This window comes from Sceloporus occidentalis, unplaced genomic scaffold (genome assembly GCF_023333645.1).
Source record: "Sceloporus occidentalis isolate IW3139 unplaced genomic scaffold, rSceOcc1.0.p SCAF_9, whole genome shotgun sequence".
Classification (NCBI taxonomy): domain Eukaryota; kingdom Metazoa; phylum Chordata; class Lepidosauria; order Squamata; family Phrynosomatidae; genus Sceloporus; species Sceloporus occidentalis.
The window spans coordinates 32,448,297-32,468,362 of NW_028316989.1; the positions used below are offsets into that span (position 1 = coordinate 32,448,297).

The 20,066-nt window shown below is 41.6% G+C and overlaps 1 protein-coding gene across 2 annotated transcripts in view; it reads right to left on the minus strand.

Moving 5' to 3' along the window:
- Positions 1–1,177: 1,177 nt before the first annotated feature.
- LOC149307202 (receptor for retinol uptake STRA6-like) overlaps positions 1,178–20,066 on the minus strand; it is a 39,270-nt gene continuing 20,381 nt past the window's right edge. Inside the window, exons 7-17 of one of the 2 annotated variants that reach the window (XM_089537608.1) lie at positions 18,293–18,360; positions 17,195–17,268; positions 16,606–16,667; positions 16,341–16,518; positions 11,220–11,295; positions 10,175–10,308; positions 9,125–9,242; positions 8,108–8,209; positions 7,006–7,169; positions 5,480–5,617; positions 1,178–2,613 (exon numbers count right to left, since the gene is read on the minus strand). In XM_089537608.1, coding sequence (XP_089393734.1) covers positions 2,432–2,613; positions 5,480–5,617; positions 7,006–7,169; positions 8,108–8,209; positions 9,125–9,242; positions 10,175–10,308; positions 11,220–11,295; positions 16,341–16,518; positions 16,606–16,667; positions 17,195–17,268; positions 18,293–18,360 — 1,296 coding nt within the window. In that variant the 3' untranslated portion in view covers positions 1,178–2,431. Of the gene's footprint in view, positions 2,614–5,479; positions 5,618–7,005; positions 7,170–8,107; positions 8,210–9,124; positions 9,243–10,174; positions 10,309–11,219; positions 11,296–16,340; positions 16,519–16,605; positions 16,668–17,194; positions 17,272–18,292; positions 18,361–20,066 lie in introns of both variants that reach the window. The other variant, XM_089537607.1, reaches the window with a different exon arrangement.

Sequence of the window (20,066 nt, forward strand, 5' to 3'; positions counted from 1 at the left end):
GGTTATTGAAACAAAATGAAAGGGGCTTATTTTGCTACCCAGAGGTATTTTTCATCCTATGAGTTTATCCAAGTGGTAAGCCTTGCCTACAGGCATGGTATCTTTTCACAGAAAACAGCATGGATTTCTTTTGGAACAGACAATCTGCACTGAAATATTTCCAGTGTGGGAATGGTGTTTTCTGTGCCGCACTGAAATTTGCACAGAACAGTCTCCCCAACTATAGCATTTATTGTGCAGAAATAATAAAGAGTCTGAAATATAGTTTAGGCATCCAAAGAAAAGGGGCAGGCAGAGTGACCCAGGGAATGCAAACACTGCAAATAGAAGACTTCTAGATGTGAACTATTTTCAGTGTCTCATTCTCTGCAATACTAGAAGTTTGGGGACCAAAAGAAAATTCCATTTGAGGGAATGAATTCTTGCAGTGCCCTAGCTGGTGACCTCCTGACATGTTTGCCCCATCTGGAGGAGCTCTGGATTAGAGCATTTCTCTTGTTACCTAGTAATTCTTCCTCAATGTCCTGCACTCTTGTACTCTAAAGGCTTTGGGCTCCCCATCACTAGAGGTCTCCTCTGTATTGATGCTGAAGATTTGACCTCAGACTTCTGGTATGCAAACTATTTGCTCTACAGGTGTATTGGGACACAGAACGAAGGTCATAGAATCACAAAGTTGGAAGAGACCCCAAGAGCCATCCAGTCCAACCTCATGCCATGCAGAAACACCCAATCAAACCACTCCTGACCAGCCTCTGTTTAAAATCCTCCAAAGGAGGAGACCCCGCCACACTCCAAGGCCGCATGTTCCACTTTCAAGAAGTTCTTCCTAATGTTCAGGTGGAATTTCTTTTCCTGTAGTTTGTATCTATTGTTCTGGATCCTAGTCTCTGGAGCAGCAGAAGACAACCTTGCTCCCTCCTCAGTATGACATCCCTTCAGATATTTAAACATGGTGATCATGTCACTTCTTAAGAGCTGTTCAAGGTGCTGAACCTAGGTTGCGGATATGATACAGTACCTTGGACAATTCCTTTAAAGTCTGAATGAACCCCTGGCATGGATTCACCAGACTTGGCTCCTCAAAGCCAAGTTTGCTCTGGTATTGAACTACAGAAGGCTGAAAGAGATATAGAAGAAAACAAACAGTGGGGCAAAAACATATCTTTGCTAGGATGTAACAATTTCATTTATTATTTTCACCAGAAGAGATCAACTCTTTGCATTCTACAATTGCTTTAGTTTAGCTGGTTCTGGAGCTTACTTCCTCAGCTCCTACTACCAAAGAACTGTTTAAGAAAAGGGAGAGGAGGCACTCCCAGGTTATGAGAAAAAGTAAAAAAGAAGGCAACAAGACATGTGTACCCAGAGGAGTGTGGGTGCCAAATGGAAAAACAAAACAAAATTGCACACAACTCTCTTAGCAGAAAAGGTGCATAAGAATCTGGAGCCGGTGAAAATTACTTTTTTTTGGATTACAGCTCTCAGAATCCCCAAGCCATCATGGCTGCTAATACTGCTATTTGGGGGGACTGTGAGAATTGTAGCACCAGAAATTAATGTTTCCAAGCTCCATGGGAAACTCATGAGAATACTTGGATATTCCCCATGAGGAATTGCTCCATATCAAGTTTAATCAACAGTGAAGATTGAAACATATTTAAAAATCTTCCCCAACCCCCCATTTGAAAGTTTCACCGTCTGGCTCACTATGTTTACAATTCACTCTTTCAACCATTTTGAAAAATGGAGTCAGTCTTATTAAACATGTGGGCAGAACCCAAGTGACTACCCTGGAGTTCAAAAATGCAAAACAAACAGATGATAGACAGGCCGTCTGTCGAGGAAACATTTGCTCCTACATTACATGCCTCTAAACAACCCAACTGTCCACATTTCCAAATTCTTCAGGTATCCCCACCTTTATTTTGGTTCCAGTGTCTATATTCCTGATGGCAGTAAACCAGGATGGTCCTCCTCCTCATTTCCTTCTTGCCTGGTAAAACCAAGCCATCAAGATTTAGGAAACAGGTTTCACTCCAAGACAACTAGCAACTTAAAAATTCTCCAGACCAGCACTGGCCCGGATCTCATATGCACTACAATGAAAAAGACAAAGAAAGAAAGATAGAGAGACACACATGTTGAAGAAGCAAGAAGACAAAAAACATTGCCTTTGGGCCAACTCGGGGATCTGCTTTTGCCTTTGCTCCATGCCATGGGAAGTCCACTTCATCTGCTGCCCTTGTTAAGGGGAAACACTATATTTTCCAGGCAAGTAGGCTGCAGCCTTTTGGCAAGACCAAAGAAGGTGCATGGAAGAGCAGGGCACCAATGGGAAAGAGGAAGACAAGGATGGGAGCATGAAGAAACACACACATCTTCTTCTTCCCAGTGATGAAGTCCATTGTTTCCAATAAGGCTTGTGCTGTCAAGCGTTCGCAACAAGGTTGGTTTTCATCCCATTGGCTGTCACATTTGAAAGTGCTCCCTTCCGGTAGGACACAAGAGAGGGGTTGTTGAGGAGGGTGTATGCCAGGCCCCACCGAGCACAGTTCTGCTGGCACTTGGCTGTTTTTGAGGCCTGCTCCTTGGTCTTCATGAGCTTGACCCCTGCCAGGCCAAAGATAAATAAATGCAAATAACAATGAGAGTCAGACTTTGAGGAGGGATAAAAAAAAAGTACAGAGGAAACCACACACATCAGTTTTCCCAAGAGGGGACAAAGAGAATGTGGGAAATTGTCCAAAAATAGGGTGGACTCATTCCTATATGGGTGACCCCTTATACAGTTTGTCCTTGGTACCTGGTGTGGTTTGGTTCCAGGACCCCCGTGAATACCAAAATCTGTGGATGCTCAAGTCCCATTAAATACAATAGTGTCATAAAATGGCAAAATCAAGGTTTGCTTTTTGGAATGTATATATTTTATGAATATTTTCATGGATGGTTGAATCCAGGGATAAGGAACCCATGGATACAAAGGGCCGAACATACATTGTCAACAGAAGACACAGAATATAAAGCTTGGCCATGCTGGCAGAGGCTTCTGGGAGCTGGAGTGTCAAAGGATGTGAACCTCTGATCTAGAGAGTAGTAAGGGCTGGTGGGTCCCATGTCAGTGGAGCGTTGAGTCCACTCCAGGGTTTAGCCTGATCTTTACAGGAGCTATCCAAAACTCTGAATCTTTCCCTACAAATGCATCCAGCTTTTTGGAGAGCACCTTTGCAGCTCATATTAAAAGGTAAGCTGTGATCTTGCATGCACATGCACAGTGTAATCCCTCCATGCATGCAGCTTTGTGTCTTTTCCAGTCATCTGCCAAGCCCCACAGGCCTCCTGCAATGGATTCTTTGGAGGCCTTTAAACAGTTTTTTAACATCTTTAAAAAGATGAGCATCTTTTGGGAATGCTGTAGGGAGAAAGATTTTGGACAAGGCACAAGGCATTAGGGTATGCTTCCTTGTTCCCCATTTTATACAAGAAGTGTGTGTGTGAACCATGTGTAGTAAACCACACACATGTCACCAACAGAATTCTGGACATAGAGTGGATCCACTGCACCACTGAGATGGGAATCACTAGCCAATACTACATCTTCACTAGCCAATACTACATCTAGATCAGGAATGGGCTAATTTCAGGGATTCAGAGGACATTTTATTTTCCTGGCCCAGGTCTTTGGGGAAGCTGTCTCAGTCTCTCCAAGTGAAACCGGAAAAGTCTAGAATATTATTTTAAACAAGGAAAGGAAAACTCAGTTACAGTAAAAGAAGAGGTGCATCCTAAAAGATAGAAAAAGGCCTGAGAAGCACATCTTGTTCTAAAGGAGAATTGTGCCCCCTAGTGATTTTTTGCTCACTTGTTCTGTGATGCTCAAAGAAGAGCCTTTGTGTTACAGTGGTTGAATGTTGGACTAGGACTCTGAGAGTCTAGGGTTCAAATTCACACACAGCCATAGAAACCCACTTAGACAAGTCACAATCTCTCATCTTCAGGGAAGGCAATGTCAAACCTCCTCTGAAAAAATCTGGCCAAGAAAATCTCATGATAGGGTCACCATAAGTTGGAGTTGACCTAAAGGCACATAACAACGATGGCCAGGTTCTAGTAGCCTCCCAGAACACACGATTCTCATCTAAATAAAAGCTGAGAACTAACTAGTGTGCTTTCAACAGAAACCTTATAGACCTCATAGTGGAAAACCAGGTGATATATGTGCTTTCCTGTTCAGTCCAAGGCCAGAATCCTGCTGGGATATTAGGCAGAAAAGTAGCTGCATAAGAGCCTGCACCTCTTTGGAAATATGCATGCGCAAGGGCTTAGTGCATCTAGTGGTTTCATGCCACGCACACATGGCCATCTCTCTTGCTTCTGACTTGGTGGTGGTAAGGGAGCTGATCAGACCTTGCAGAATGGGTGAAATCAAGCCTACAATGCCTGTGGCACCACTGGTTATGGCACCATTGGAACAGTGTAACCATGTGTGTGTATTTGTATATGTCAGTATATTACACTAGGCCAGTGATTCCCAAACTCTGGCCTTCCAGGTGTTTGGGGCATCAGCTCCCAGAAGCCTCAGCCATCTTAGTCAATAGTTTGGAATTCTGGGAGCTGAAGTCCTGGAATGCCAGAGTTTGGGAATCGCTGCACTAGACTAAAAGTGTCTGGGGTCTTGGCCTAAGTGTTGATCAGCCATCTCAAGGCCCCCATTGCTTTCTCCATTCATCTTTCAGTTGGACATGGACTGAACAACCTTTTGGACAGAAAGTCATCCTCTGAAAAGTAGATCACATGGCAACCTTAGTTCTTATGAAGATGGTAACTCATTGTTCTGTCATTCAAGCTTGTGTAGCAATTCTCCTATCTGTAGCCTAGGGTGATACATTAAAAAAATGCTCACCACTTTCCTTGACTTGATAGTATTGGACTATGATTCTGGAGACCAGGGTTCGATTCTGACCATGACCATGAAACCCTCTGGGTAACCTTGGGCAAGTCACATGGTCTCAGCCTCCGGAGAAGGCAATGTCAAACCTTCTCTGAACAAATGCTGCCAATAAAACCCCATGATAGGTTTGCCTTAGGGTCGCCATAAGTCAGAAATGATTTGAAAGTACACAACAACAACAATCTCTTAAGTATCTGAGAAGCCTTCTTATTCAAGGCCTCTAAAGACAGCAAGAGAATCCAGTGCTGGTTTTGCTCTACCCCCCACCTTTGCCTCTTTCTTTTGCATGGATCTAGGTAAAAAGAGATGACAAAAAATACTCGATGCATAGATGAAGGAGACAGCTTCCACTTGGGTGGGCACCAATGACGATGTGAGACAGAGAAGGCAGTTGCAGCAAATAGCACCTCAAGGGAGGTATTGCTTCTCCAATCTGCCTAGCAGCATCTCTGTTTTCATCCAGACCCTCCTCCGCTCAGCCCCAGTGAGGATGCTAGGGAAGGGATTGGGACAAAGATGCTCACTCACCTTCTTCCATCTCTTTCAACTGGAGAGATTTTGGCCCTTGGGGGTCCTGCCGTTGGAGGAGCAACAAGCAAAAGGCTTTCATCACCGGGTGGGACTGGCTGACCTCAATTTTCAAGTAGTAACAATATGTGCGGTAGCCTGGAAGAAAGGGCAGGTTGCAGGGGATGGCGGTGATGTAAAAACAAAACAAAATAAGCACATGCATAAGAGCATATGTGCACAAAGGCCAGGGGAAGCAAACAAAGGAAACAGATTTTAAAAAAGCAGAGATAGCTGCATTGGCCATAAAAACAAACATATCAAGACCCTACAGCAGTAGGTTCGCCATCACTGCTCTACAGTTTCGAGATCATTGGACTATGACCCTGGAGACCAGGCTTTGATTCCTGGCTCTGGCACGGTGGTTTTAAACCTTTATTTGGCAAAAACTCCTATGGTGGTTTTAAACCTTTATTTGGCAAATGAGAATGGTACATGCATATATATGTATATCAGATGTACGGAAAGTTACTTTGTTTAAATTACAGGTCTCAGATTCCAGTGGTATACTGTCTGGTGGATTCTGGGAGTTGTAGTCCAAAAAGGCATCTCTTCTGAGTTATGCATATTGTGGTAGGCAATGCCTTTGTAAGGTCAAGCAAAAAGAAATGAAAATGTGATGCTCTCTTTATTAGTAATCTTGTCTCCCCTTGTCTTTAGTAAATTAAGCCCAAACAGAAGGGAAGAGGCATTCTCCAGATGGAAGGTCTACTACAGATATTCAGGGCTTACTTAATTTAAGCATGTATTTGAATCGACTCTCATTTCAACAAGCAGTTTCCTGAGCTTTTTGCAAAACATTTGATGGCGATAACACAAATGTCTTAGCATTTGAAAATAAATTTGGGAGGTGGATGAACACATGCAGAGTGATTTTAACAACATCCTGAATGGGGATAAATCCAAGGAAATCATTCTTTCATATTTAGGTGAGCATCTAAAATAGTTACTTTTATGGACTACAGCTTCTAGTATTCTGCCTCCATCCTGGAATGGAGATTTGGAGGCCTGTCATTTATGAAAACTACTTTAATAATTTAGGCAAAGATGGTAACAAGGATGAATTACTGTGAACCTGCATGGTGTAATAATGGTTTGAGTATGGAACTAATGTTGCAGGCTTGAATACCTGCTCAACCATGGAAACTCATTTGGTGCCCTTGGACAAACCACACTCTCTCAGCCTCACAGGAAGGCAAGGGCAAACTTCCTCTGAACAAATCTTGCCAGGAAAACCCTGTGATAGATTAACCCTGGGAAGTCAGAAATGACTTGAAGGCACCCAACAACAATGATCTATTGTATTATGTTCATCAAAATCTGGGATCTGTTGCACAATGAATATCATTTTGCAAGCAAGCTATGGTTTCTTTCCTAGTTACTGAAAGTAGGTATGCACACAGTAAGATAGAGCATACAATACAAGATAAAGAGAAGGAAGGAGATGGGGGGATGAAAAGGGATGGGAAGGCATGCATGTCACTCACCTGGATCAAAGACCTCAACGCCGTGGCCCAGAAGACTCAGATCCAGGCGACAGAAGTGGACAACATTGTAAAGCGCCGATACAACCAGCCTCCAGACTCCAGCCAAGACCCCCACAAGCACATTGATCGGGAAGAGTAGGTATGTCACAATATACAAAGCACGCCTGCATGGGAGGAAAAAGTGGGATGTCCAAAAGTGATTGATTGATTGACTGATTGATTATCAAGAACCATTGTGGTGCAGTAATCAGAGTATGGAGTTAGTCTTGGAAGATCCAACTGCTAGCCCCCATTGAGCCATGAATTTCACTGGGTGCTGGGCCAGTGGTCTTTTTCTCAGTCTGACCTACATTGCAGGTTTGTTGTAAGAGGAGGAAGAGAACCACGTATTTGTTATGCAGACTGAATCATCCTTATCTAGAATTCCAAAATTGTCCACTTTTGTTCCACTTTGTTACATGTACAAAATAGTTTTTTAAAAATATTATCTTCAGGCTGGGTGTGTAAGGTGTATACGAAACATACATGGATTTTATATTTAGATTTGTGTTCCTCTCCAACATATCACATTATGTATATGCAAATATTCCAAAATCCAACTGTTGTACTAAGAGGTTTTTTTTTTGGGGGGGGGGGGGGGGTTACATTGTGTTTTTAAAGTGTTGTAAGCTGCCTTGAACCCCATGCTGGGAAAAAGGTGGCATAATGAATAAGTAAGTACTCCCCTGTGCCAGTCTTCCCAGTATGTAGTACAGCAACCAAGTGGCTCCTTCCCTGAACTTCCCTGTTGCACCTCATTTGCTCTCCCAACCCACCATTTTGCACCTGACTCTGTTTGTTGGCCCTCACCTATCTAGCAAAAAAAATCACAAGTCCACCCATGTCTCATGTTGATAATTATCAGTTTTCTCATTTATAGGTGAGGAGAATTGTCCACCTACCCACCCAAAACAGTGCCCCACAGATGACCCACCAGCTTTAACAAGGAATCATGGCAAAGCCATTTTGGAAGCTCGGTATGGTGGCCTCCGTCCACCAGCCAGCAACCACAGTGGTGTGGATGTCGCTTGTACCAAAAAAGATGGACCTCTTTGATGGTTACCTGTTGTTCAGCTCTTTTGGTAGATGGTCACGCTCGAGAAAGTAGTAGTGAGTCAAAAGATTCTGCACAATCACAGCAACCACCAAGGTTAACCAGAAGGGCCTAAGGAAGAAGAAAAGAAAAGAAAAGAAAAGAAAGAGGCATCCAGTTTCACTTAAGGCAATTGTATTCTGCTATTAGTGCAGTCCCTAAAATGTACCTAGACCTTGGGGAAGTGTTCTTTGGGGGCTACAACTTCCAGAATGCCTATCAAGTATGGGCACTGGCTCTGAAAACACCCAAACATATGGGTATTTGGTGGGAAAGAGTTAACCAAAAGCAGGGAATACAGTGCCCTATAGATAACTAGCTATCTGTTTTTGGACTAAAAGTCCTAGCAGCCTTGACCATCAAAGGCAATAGTAAGGGATTCTAGGAGTTGCAATCTAACAACATCTAAAGGGCCAGCATGATTCCTAGCCCTGTTGCAGATATCTAGGACTACAAATACCATCATTGTTCTGACCAGATAGCCAGAAACTGGTTATAGTACAAAAGGACAGAAGGGCACCTGGTTGGCTAGCCTTGCATGTAACAGTCTCAAACAAATGCCTTGCAAGGAAAATCTTTGTGCTTTAATGTCACGTTACCCCAAGGATGGGCAATTGGTGGACCAGTGTTCCAGATGCCATTGAACTCAGAGTTGGCCAGTGGCTTCCATGTCGGCGATGTATTAAGTCCACCCTGGGCTTTATTGCAACTTCTATTATTATTATTATTATTATTATTATTATTATTATTATTCCTCTGCAAAGTGGAATTGCAGTTCCAAAAAATCTGGGGCCCCAAATTCTGCCTGCCTCTTGTGTTAGTCAGCAAGGGACACTAATGTGATCCTCGCTCAAAATCCAAATGGATTTCAGCCATCTCTCTTTATTCAGTCTCGGATAATACTCTTTTCCTCTTGATATTTCATCAATGTCTAACTTTCCTCGATATAAGCTCCAGATAGTATGTCTGAGCCCAAAGCACTCTTACCACATGTTCTCCACAATTTTAAAGAGATGCACATTGGTGCCGGATTGCAGGGGGATGGCCACCAGAAACGTGAAGCTCAAGGCGCAGACAAAGAAGACAATGTGCTGGATGAGAAGACCTGCAACAGAAAGGAGAAAAAGAGACCATGAAGGTTAGAAGCATACCCCAGAACTTGGAAATAACACATTACAAGTAATGTTGTTGCATCCAGCTAGTTACTTTTGGGGATAACAAGACTGTTTATTGTTGTTGTTGTTGTTAACCAGTCAGTGGTGACCTTGTGTATAAGATATCTCCAAGGCGTCCTGTTCTCAACTGCTTCTGCAAACTCAGACCATCTGGCATGCAGTCTTCCTCTCTTTCTGCTGACTTCTAGCTTTCCTAACATTATTGCCTTTTCTAATGATTCATGCCTTCTCATGATATGGCCAAAGTACAACAGCCTTGGTTTGATCATCTTGGCTTCCAGGGACATTTCAGGCTTGTTCTAATAAGGCGTTCATTTGTTTGTCTTTTTAGCCATCTACCATATCCTCAGCACTCTTCTTCAGCACCACATCTTGAATGAGTTCATTTTCTTCCTATCCTCTTTCTTCTCTGTCCAGCTCTCACATACACACATGGTGATGGGAAATGCAATGGCTTGGATGAGTGCTCAGTTGTATATCTTTACACTTTAGGATCTTGCCCACTTCTTTCATGGCTGCCCTTCCCATTCCTGGTCTTCTTTTTAACAAATGAGAACAATGAGTAAGGATTTCTAGTACTGAATAAGAATTTCCAGTGCTTTTCCAAAGTTGCAGATAATGTCCATTGCATTGCACCTGATTGCACAATGCACATTGAGCATCCACACCTGCCTGGCATGTTGCAATGTCCATTGAGCAGGCAACATTGCAAGTCACTCTTGCACAAATGCTGTGTAATCCCATGAGTGTAAAGCTATCTTCTTGATGATCTTGGCTATGCATTTATTTATTCTCTGCAACAGAAACACCACCTGCCCACCCACACCCCACAAAAAAGTGATTAAATGCCTCGTATCTTTACCCAAGCAGGAAAATGCTGTCTGGAAGCCAGCAAAACACATCCAGCACACCAGAGCTTGCTGGGAAGCCTGGAGTTTGCGGGGACGATGGAAAACATCTAGAACTGCCCCGCGGTACAGACGCTGAAGATTAATCCTGGAAGCAGAAGGTGAGAGAGAGAGGGAGAAAACAGGAAAACACACAATCAAGCTGCATGTAAGAAGAGTTTAAAATAAGAATGGGGAATCCTGTAGCCCAAAGGAAAAACTGAATTTTGCTTATATTCTGGGGTGAGGGGCGGGGGAACATTCCAGTGGAGAACCTGGCTAAAGAAAAAAGGCCAGCTCCTCTGCCCCCAAATAGTAGTCCAGCTGTGGCTCCCATGCCACTGGGGCAGTGAATCCATTCCAGGTTTTAGCTAGCTGTGAGCCAGCATGGTTTTAACTTTAGACTATGACTCTGGAAACCAGGGTTTGAATCCCTGTTCGGCCGTGGAAACCCACTAACTGAAAGGGGTCTGCTAATTCCATCTGGCCCTGATGCCCCTCCCTTTTTTTTTTTTTTTTGTTTTCTTTATTGCTTCTACAATTTCTTTCATTGACATTTCTTCATTCAGTTTCTCTTTTTGAACTTTAAAGGTCATTTTGGGAAAACGAATTAACCCTCCAACTCTGAACTGAAAGTTTAACATGATCTTTGAAGCAGCATTTAGCACAGAAGTGGATACCCCCTCATGCTGTGTCTGAATATGGCTCTTGGGATCCCAATCCAGCCCTCCTGTGGTTCCACAGATATCCCCTATCCCATGCTACTAATGTTTAGTGATTTTCCACCTTTAGAATATGTTTTCCTGAATTCCAAAAATAGGAAAATACTTTTTCATTCCTTGGAATAAGAACCTTAAACTAAAATAGGCTGCTGTTTGGAGGCCCACCCTTTGCCTCTTCTTAGATTGAAATATGGCTCCCAAGAACTTTTCTGTAATGGCATCCAGCTTCCAGTTGAAAGAGTTTCCCCATCATTGCTTGAACTCAAGCTCTTGATATATGGGAAGGAGGGCTCCTCACCTGTGCTTCACCAGTGCCTTCATCAACATGCAGAAAGTCAAGAGACAGGAGATGACCAAGGAGGCAACAAAGCACACTGAAAAAAAGGAATGATAAAGACATGTTACTGAACCAAAAACATCAACCATGGGAACTCAGTCAAGATCATACAGATAAAAGTGTACTATATGTATGAGTGCATGTTAGGAGATAGTTTAGATCATGGCTACAGCATGAAGACAAAGGGGTCCTCATCTCTCCTACTTATTACTTCAGTGTCATCCTATCTGGATCAAAGTTGGTCTTACTGTTGTTTTATACTACAATTCCTATTACCCCCTTACTATTGGCTATTCTATGATTCTATGCTGGATGAAGCTGATGAGAGTTGAAAGTCAAAAGACCTGGAAGAATAAAGCTTCCCATTTACTGTTGTCATTTGCCACTAAGTTGGCTTCAATTTATGGAGACCTTACAAATGTGGTCACCAACAGCTCTAATGAGGTCTTGCAAACTCAAAGTGTGGTTTCCTTGAGTGAATTAATTCATCTTCCTATTTTCCTACTTCTTTCCACTTTCCCCAACATTATGCCATATCATGATATGTTCAAAATATGACAACATTAGTTTAGTCATCTTCTGTTCTAGTGAGAGTTCAGGCTTGATTTGTCCCAGGATCCATTTATGGTGGTCCATAGAATCTGTAGAGGTGTTCTCCAGCATCATGTTTCAAATGAGTTTATTTTCTTCCTGCCAGCTTTATTCACTGTCCAACTGTCAGACTCATGCATAGAAAATGGAAATATATATGACCAGGATAATTTTGACTTTACTATTCAATGATCTATCTTTGCACTTAAGGATCTTATCTAGTTCCTTCATCGTTGCCTTTCCAAATTGTAGTCTTCTTTTGTTTTCTTAACTGTGGTTTCCAGATTAATTAATGACTGAGCTAAAGTTCAGAAAATAACTATTACAATGTCTTCATTGCCAACTTTGAACTTATACAAATTGTCTGTGTTCGTTGTTTTTGTTTTCTTAATATTCAGCTATAGTCCTGCTTTTGCATTTCTCCCCTTCATTTTCATCAGTGGCCATTCCAGGTCTTTTTTGTCTCCTGCAAGCAATCTGGTCCCATCTGAATATCTTAAATTGTTGATGTTGCTGCCAGCGTACATGGTACCTTAAAAGAATATAAAAGGGTAGGTCCCTGCCCCAAAGAACCTGGCTTCTAAAATATCTCTTGCAGATTTAGTTACTGTATTCTTACACTAAATAATTCTTGAACAAATTCAACAATTCTCAAACAAATTCAAGAGCTTTCACAAATGTCGCTGCAGAAATAGGAAGCCAGAGGGTTGGATTAAGCTATGCTAAGACCTTAAACTGTAACAGGTTTAAGAGGCACAACAGCAGGATCATAAAAAGGGGGAAAGAGTATTATATAAATCATAAAGAACTATATCCAGTGCTGGGTGCATTGGAGGGATTTCATTGCATTTCATTGCTTGGAAAACCCCAAAACATACCCACCACATATGTTTTCACTGCCAGGGAGACTGCAATGGAAAGGGAGCCAAAACGTCAAACTTTTTTGATTCTTCTAATATATATATATATATATATATATATATATATATATATTTACATTAAAGCCTTCCTATAATCCAAGGCACTTATTAGATTTCTGAGGTAATGACATTATATTAAAAGACGCATCTGGTTAAAGACACACCGCAGAAAGCTGGTGGCTCTGACAACAACTGGATGATGAATCTATTTTGTGCTTTAGGGTGCATCTACATATAGAATAATGCAGTCTGACATTCTTTAAGTGCTGTCACTCCAATCGTATGGAATCCTGGAATGTGTAGTTTCACAAGGTCTTTGGCCTTCTCTGCCAAAGCATGTTGGTGCCTCATAAAACTACAAATCCCCGGGTTGTGTAGGATGGAGCCGTGACAGTTAAAGTATTGTCAAACTGAATTAATTCTACAGTGCAGATGCATTCTGTGATTGGGGGGAGGGTCGGGATATGCTATTCCTTTTTAATCATGATTGTAATTGTTTGATGTTTTAATACCTGTAGTAATCCGCCTTGATTCCCTATCAGGAAAAGGCAGAATAGAAATAATAATAATAATAATAATAATAATAATAATAATAATAATAATAATTATAGCTCCTTTAAAGTTTGGATTAAAGTCCAGAGCACATTCACCATTCCCCTGTCAGGGGTGCCATCTATAGTTCTGTCTGCCAGGGAGACACTTCCACTGTTCGACATGCCATGCAAATAGTCAAGGCATGTAGAGATCGGGCTGTTTCAGCTAGAAGTGGCAGGACCGACAGTCCATCTGCCTGATGGTGGGCTTTGAATTTCCTCTCCCCCTTCTCTGCATTGAGCCTTTGTAGTTCCCTCCTCGCTTGGTGCCATCTGCTCAGTTCCACCGGATCTCAGAAGCCTTTGTGAATGCCAGTATCGGCAGGGTGTGACTGCATTTGTCTCCCCTTAGCTTCTTGGCATCAGCCACTACTTTTACTTGCTAGCAAATGGCACAGCTTTGCAAAAAAAGAAAAAAGGAAAAAGGATGAAATCTTTATTAATCCACTTTTAATAAAAATCCCAATTCAAATCTAGCATCCTACCAATTCCCGAGGCTTTGCATGCCCTGCCCAAAATTATTCTACCTTTCCCACAGATCGTCATATAGTGATCCTTGTTATCTGATGGGGTTTGGTTCCAGGGCCTCCCGTGGATAACAAAATCTGTGGATGCTCAAGTCCCATTAAATATAATGGCAGAGCAAAATGGTGTCCCTTATATCAAACGGAAAATCAAGGTTTGCTATTTGGAATTTATCTTTTTTTTTTTTGTGTGTAAATATTTTCAATCCTATGGATGCTTGAATTCGTGGATAAAAAATCAGTGGATAAAGAGTTGAGAAGTCCAGAAACAGTTTCTTCACCAAGCTAGAGAAAGGCCTTTACAGACATCAGGACTAGAAACTCAGGATTTCCAAAAAACCAGAAATAACATGATTTGATAATGACGTCAGTCATATGGTGCAGCCAGCAAACTAGACGAAGAACCCACTGAGATCAGTGTTCATTCTTCATGGCTCTTAGAGGAACCCTTTCCAGGGACTCAGTGACTGCTTCAAGCATAATTTTAATTTCTACTGTTGCTTCCTTATTCAAAGACAACAGTGCAGTGAGATGGCCAGAACTGGGAAGAAGTTAGGTCTAGATTTCCTAATAGATTTCTGGATAATCTGTTGCAGATCTGCAAGGATTTTTGACTCCCCCTTTATTTTGTGCAACAGGAGCCATGAAATGACAACTCCATCTGCAAAGGCAGTTCTCCTACATATAGTTCTGACCACTCAAAAATTCCTGGATTATTTTATTCTCTCTCTCTCTCTCTCTATCTCAGGTTGCTTGCAAAAACCCAAGTCGGCTGTGTTTGTGATATTTCAGAATTGTGTTATCAGCATAAAAGGCTACATATAGCACACCGAGTTGCGAAACTTCTTTTTCTTAGAGATCTAGCAGTTATCTATAGTTCTGTCATTTAAAAAAAATATATTGAGGAATCAGTTTAAAGGGTATCTCTTTGTACATGTCTCCAGAGACTCAGTGTTCAATATGTTTTCTGCTTCTGTTGTAGTTGTAAGTTGGATTTTTGTTTTACATGTTGGATTTTGCTGGTTTGAGTGTTGGACAAGGACTCTGGGACACCAAGGTTCAAATCCCCATCTAGCCCTGGAAACATGTTGGGTGACCATGGACAAGTCACACTCTTTCAGCATTATAGAGAGGCAATGACAAACCATCCATCCATCCATCCATCCATCCATCTTCAAACTACCTCTGAACAAATCTTGCCAAGAAAACCCTGTGAGCAGTTCATTGTGAGTTTTCTATTAAGTTGGAAACAACTTGAAAGAACACAACAAGAAGACAACAGTCTCTCAACCGTCTTGTCTCAGCCAGATTTAATTGCTTTCAGGGTGGAATTGTCGTAATACTGTTTGCTCTTAAAATATTAGAGCAGGGTTTGTTTGTCTTTTTACAACAATCTTGTTCTTTTAATAAATACAGAAATAAAAGGCATAGTTGTACTGCTAGATCCTAAGTGGATTAATGCTGGGAGATTAAAGAGAACTTGGCAGTAAACAAGAAATGGTGTTGTTTTTCCATCTGTTAACAGGAGTTCAACAGCTCAATTAACCTGAACTGTTCTTCTGTCCCTTGAAGTTTGTTGTTGTGTACCTGCATGTAATTTCTGATTTATGATGACCATGTCACAGGATTTTCTTGGCAAGTTTCTTCAGAGAGGGTTTGCCATTGCCATCCACTGAGGCTGAGAGAGTGCGACTTGCCCAAGTATCCCCTGCGAAATTTGTCCTTTCTCTCAATTATGATGGCGTCTTACAATGAATGAATCAGATCATCAGTCTTTCCAGCTCACCAGTGTCTATCCTACATTGACCAGCAGTGACTTGGGTCCAAGAGAGAGATCTTTTCCAACACTTGCAACTTGGTTCTTGAGAGATGCCTTGTTACACCTGGGACTTTCCATGTGTAAAACAATTAACCTACCATTGAATTATGGCATTGCCTTATGCCAGTTTAGCTTTTCAGTTTAGGGTGCATCCATCCCTGGATGTTGCTTATGTCAATGGGTACATCTAGACTGTAGAAATAATGGGGAAAGTGTGGCAAATGTGTGTGTGATGAACCCTATAAAAACCATCACTTAATGCAACAGAACACTCACATTCAAAGTTGAGCAGATACAGGGTGCTGTAGAAATAATGGAGTTTGACACCACTTTAAGTGCCATGGCTCCATCCTATGGAATCCTGGCATTTGTACTTTGGTGAGGCTACAGAACTCTTTGGCAGAGGAGGCTAAAGATCTTGTGTAACTACAACCCCCAGAATGAAACTACAGTACTTAGAAGTGGTGCCAAACTGCATTATTTTTATGGGTGTAGATGCACCCAATGCCATCTCAACAACATAACATTTTGCCTCTGTGTTCCTTTACCCACTTCAGCAACCAGAACTCTGCAACCTTCTCTAGTGTCAGGCTACCGAATGAAGAAACAGACACTGCAAGAGCAAGAAAACCTACCTTCTACTGACCAGATGTAGTGCTTCGCGGTTGCCAGCTCTTTGTCTCCAGGGATACCTGCAGGATTTTCAGAAGGGACAAGCCCAAACTGGACAAAGAGAGCCGTCAACTCTTTCGTCATTCCAGACCTTACGATTTGGATGTTGGGGACAAATGCCACTAGGAGCAGAAGGGCCACCTGTGAAGCAAGAGGTGGCAGGTGAGATTGGTCAAGCATCTAGCAAGAGATCTGGATGGGCTCAGATGAAGTTCTGATCCAGGTTACCTGGTAGACAGAGATCACAGCCATGGCTAAGGAGAGGACCAGTTTCAGAGGGAGCTGGAAGTCTGCAAGTAAGAAAACCATATTGAAATATCAGTGTGCTGGGTTTGCCTTCTCTTTTACAAAGCATTCCCCAGCTATGTTTTATCTATTCCAGAAATTCAAGCACACATGCACTGGTTATGCACACCTAAGTGTTACGGCTCCATTTGACAGTGCACAAACCCAAGCAATGACAGTAAACAGTCATGAGTTGTGATCTGAGATCCTTTAGGAAAACACAGCAAAGCAGGCTGTATACTTGTGATTTATTACGCAAAATGCGGCCTTCTATTTTGATAACAAAGAAGGACCTACAAAATGCATCCCAAGTTTCATAGATCAGGCAGAATGGCTGCAAAATGTGATATTAACACTAGCCCATTGAAAGCAAAGGCCAGAAAGCATTGCCCTCACAATGAATTGGCTTTATTAGACTGCTGGTGCAAAAATTACACTGCAGGTGCAAAAGCAACATCTTGAGAGATATTAGTAGGAAGAAATATGCTAAGTGTCCTTTAAGTGCCCACTGAATGGTCTTTTCATGCAGTACCTTCCTGAGGTGTGTAGATGTAAGAGCGCAAGTATGCCTGGACCCTGGAACGGATGCTTGGTTTGGCTATACTGCTACTGAAGGAAAAGGGAGAGAAATGAATGAAACAGAGGCAATGCACTCAGTGAACAAAAACACATATTAAAAAAATATAAGGGATGGAACAGAAATTGACATTAACCGAGATATTTAGTGAATTCCTCCAGTTCAAAGTTAGAGATATTATATTCAAAAGTGCATGCATCGCTTTGGGTTTCCTGTCTTTGGATGGAAACCCCAAGTTTTGGATGCTTCCTACCCATTTTAATTTTTTTAAATTTAAATAAATGTGCACAACCAAAAAGTGCATATCTTTAAAAAAAATGTTCACAAAAGGACGAAAGAGAAATGAGGACAAATGGAAAGATTGAATTGAGAACCTAAAGCCTGAATACTATTTATACTCTCTATTGATAAGTAGTAATTAATCACTGAACAAAGTAATATGATAAAAGGAAGAAATGGTAGATATAAATCATTGGAGATACAAAAAGGAACCTTTCTGGAAGATTATAGGTTGGAAGTCATTTAGACAGTTATATGACAATTATTTATGTATTTAGTTATAAGAAGATGACTGAAATCCAAATTTACGTTATGATTCAAAATATCTGTGCTGTGCTCTATATGTTGTACATGAATGAGAAGATAAAATAGTTTGAGTATATATAAAATAAATGTTCACAACCCTACTTTAATGGCTGAAAACTCATGCACATATACATATTTAGGGGAGGTGGAATCAGAGTTTGAAAGAATTATCTTTTTGGACTGCACTGCCCAGAATTCCCCAGCCAACACAGCCACACAGATTGGAGGGGATTGTGGGAACTATAGTACAAAAAACCCCCCCATTTTTTGCAAGCTGTGAGAAAAGCACTTAAATATGTTACATTAGCAACCTCTTCCTCCTTGCCTTCGGAGCTGGAGAAGAAAGTCCAGGCCCTGAGACCCGGCATCCTTGCTCCCAACTCTTATTCCCACTTCTGTTCATCCCGCACATTTTGAGACTATGCTCAGTTTCAATAAAAGGAATGCAAGAAGGAACAGGGACCTTACCTTCTCTTGGGTGCTCGCTTTGCTAAGACGTTCCTCAGGTAGCCTTTGCAACAGTCACTCCAAGGTCCCTTAAACAGAACAAACCCCAAAAGCACTTTTTAAAAAATCAATACTGCTGCATGCAGGATACATCTTCTCAGGTTAAGAGTCTGCATTCACATATCGTAGTGTACAAATCATAATAAGGACATTGGCTGTCTTAATGACATCCCTCAAATCTATCTTGATGCCTTCCTAGTTTTAGTCAAGTCGTGTCCCAAAGTAGCCATCTAAAAATAGTAGCTAAGGGGACCATCACAAAATGTAAAAGAGTGATGATATGGAGGAAGGAGATACCATTTACAAGCGCAAACAATCCCCCGGAATACAGAAGTGTACACCACACACCCATAAATATGAAAATGGCAAAACAGGGGCACTGCAGTTTTAAAACATACAAAATTAAGAGCAAGTTAAGAGGTCAAAAGCTGGCAGACAGGTCCCAGATAAGACAATTTGGTAGTTGGTGGTATATAATTATTACTATTATTATGAATACCCTGCCTCTCCAATGAGATTGAGGTGGCTTACAACAGTATTAAACAGCATTAAAATACAGTAAAATGCAATACCCCATAAACGCAATTGCCCCTTCATTATTATCAGACCCAGGCTGAATCTGCATTGAGACCTATATCTACACTTCAATGCATATTGTCCTTGCCCTACTTTGAAGACTCTCTGCATCTGCACTGCAGAAATAATTGAGGTCGACACCACTTTAACTCTGGGATTTGTAGCTTGTTGTGGCATCGGAGCTCTCTGAGAGAGAAGGCTAAACGCCTCACAAGGCTACAGTGCCCAGAATTCCATAGCACTGAGCCATGGCAATTAAAGCGGTGTCAAATTGGATTATTTCTGCAGTGCGGATGCAGCCTGAGTCACAGCTCTGAGTCTGAAAAATGTGAGAAGGGATGTTAATAACAGGGTTTCCTGGAAGATCTCTCACTCATTGGGTCATCGTAAATCAAAGCCAACTTCATACCAGATAAGAGCAACAAATTTTATATACATAAGATACATTAACACATTCAGTATTTTGCATGTCAGTGTTCTCTTTCATCTTCTTTTTCGGTGACGCATACATACAGGACCCCCCTAATTGTAGCCCCCAAAGAGAAATATTCCCAAGCTTTGATCTTCAGACAGTGTCAGCTTTCTTGAGCCACAGAAAAAGTAATGGTCATGGTGGATCTCAATGGAATCAATAGCAGACCTCACTGGGGAAATCACAGGGCAAGGAGAATTGAAAAGAGTGAAAGAAGGGGAGGGATACATGGGATTTACCATTCCCTCATGGAACAGAACGGCCAGAAAATTATGGCCTGTAGGGACAATAACTCGAGGGGAAACAACTCCCTAAATAAAAGCAAATATGTTAACCAACAGTTTTGTGGGATGATTTATTGACTACCCAGACCATCACGGAATGGAGTGGAGAAAATGCGGCAGGAACGGCTCTCAAATCTCATCGTTGTAATAAACTCTGACCGTTAAAAGGAAATGGAGTCCCATATTTTCAACAGAGCAACCAGCCCAGCTAGGCTGATCAAAGACAGCATATAAAGGAAAAGGAAGATTAAGGCCTACCAGAGCCTGGGAAAAAATATTTTTGGGGGTGATGACACATACTCTTACAATCCTCCAGCCAGCATGGGAATTCAAGTCCAAAAAAATTATATTTTAAGAACATATTTTCTCTGATGAAGAAGCCAGTAGAGCTTCAGAAGCTTTT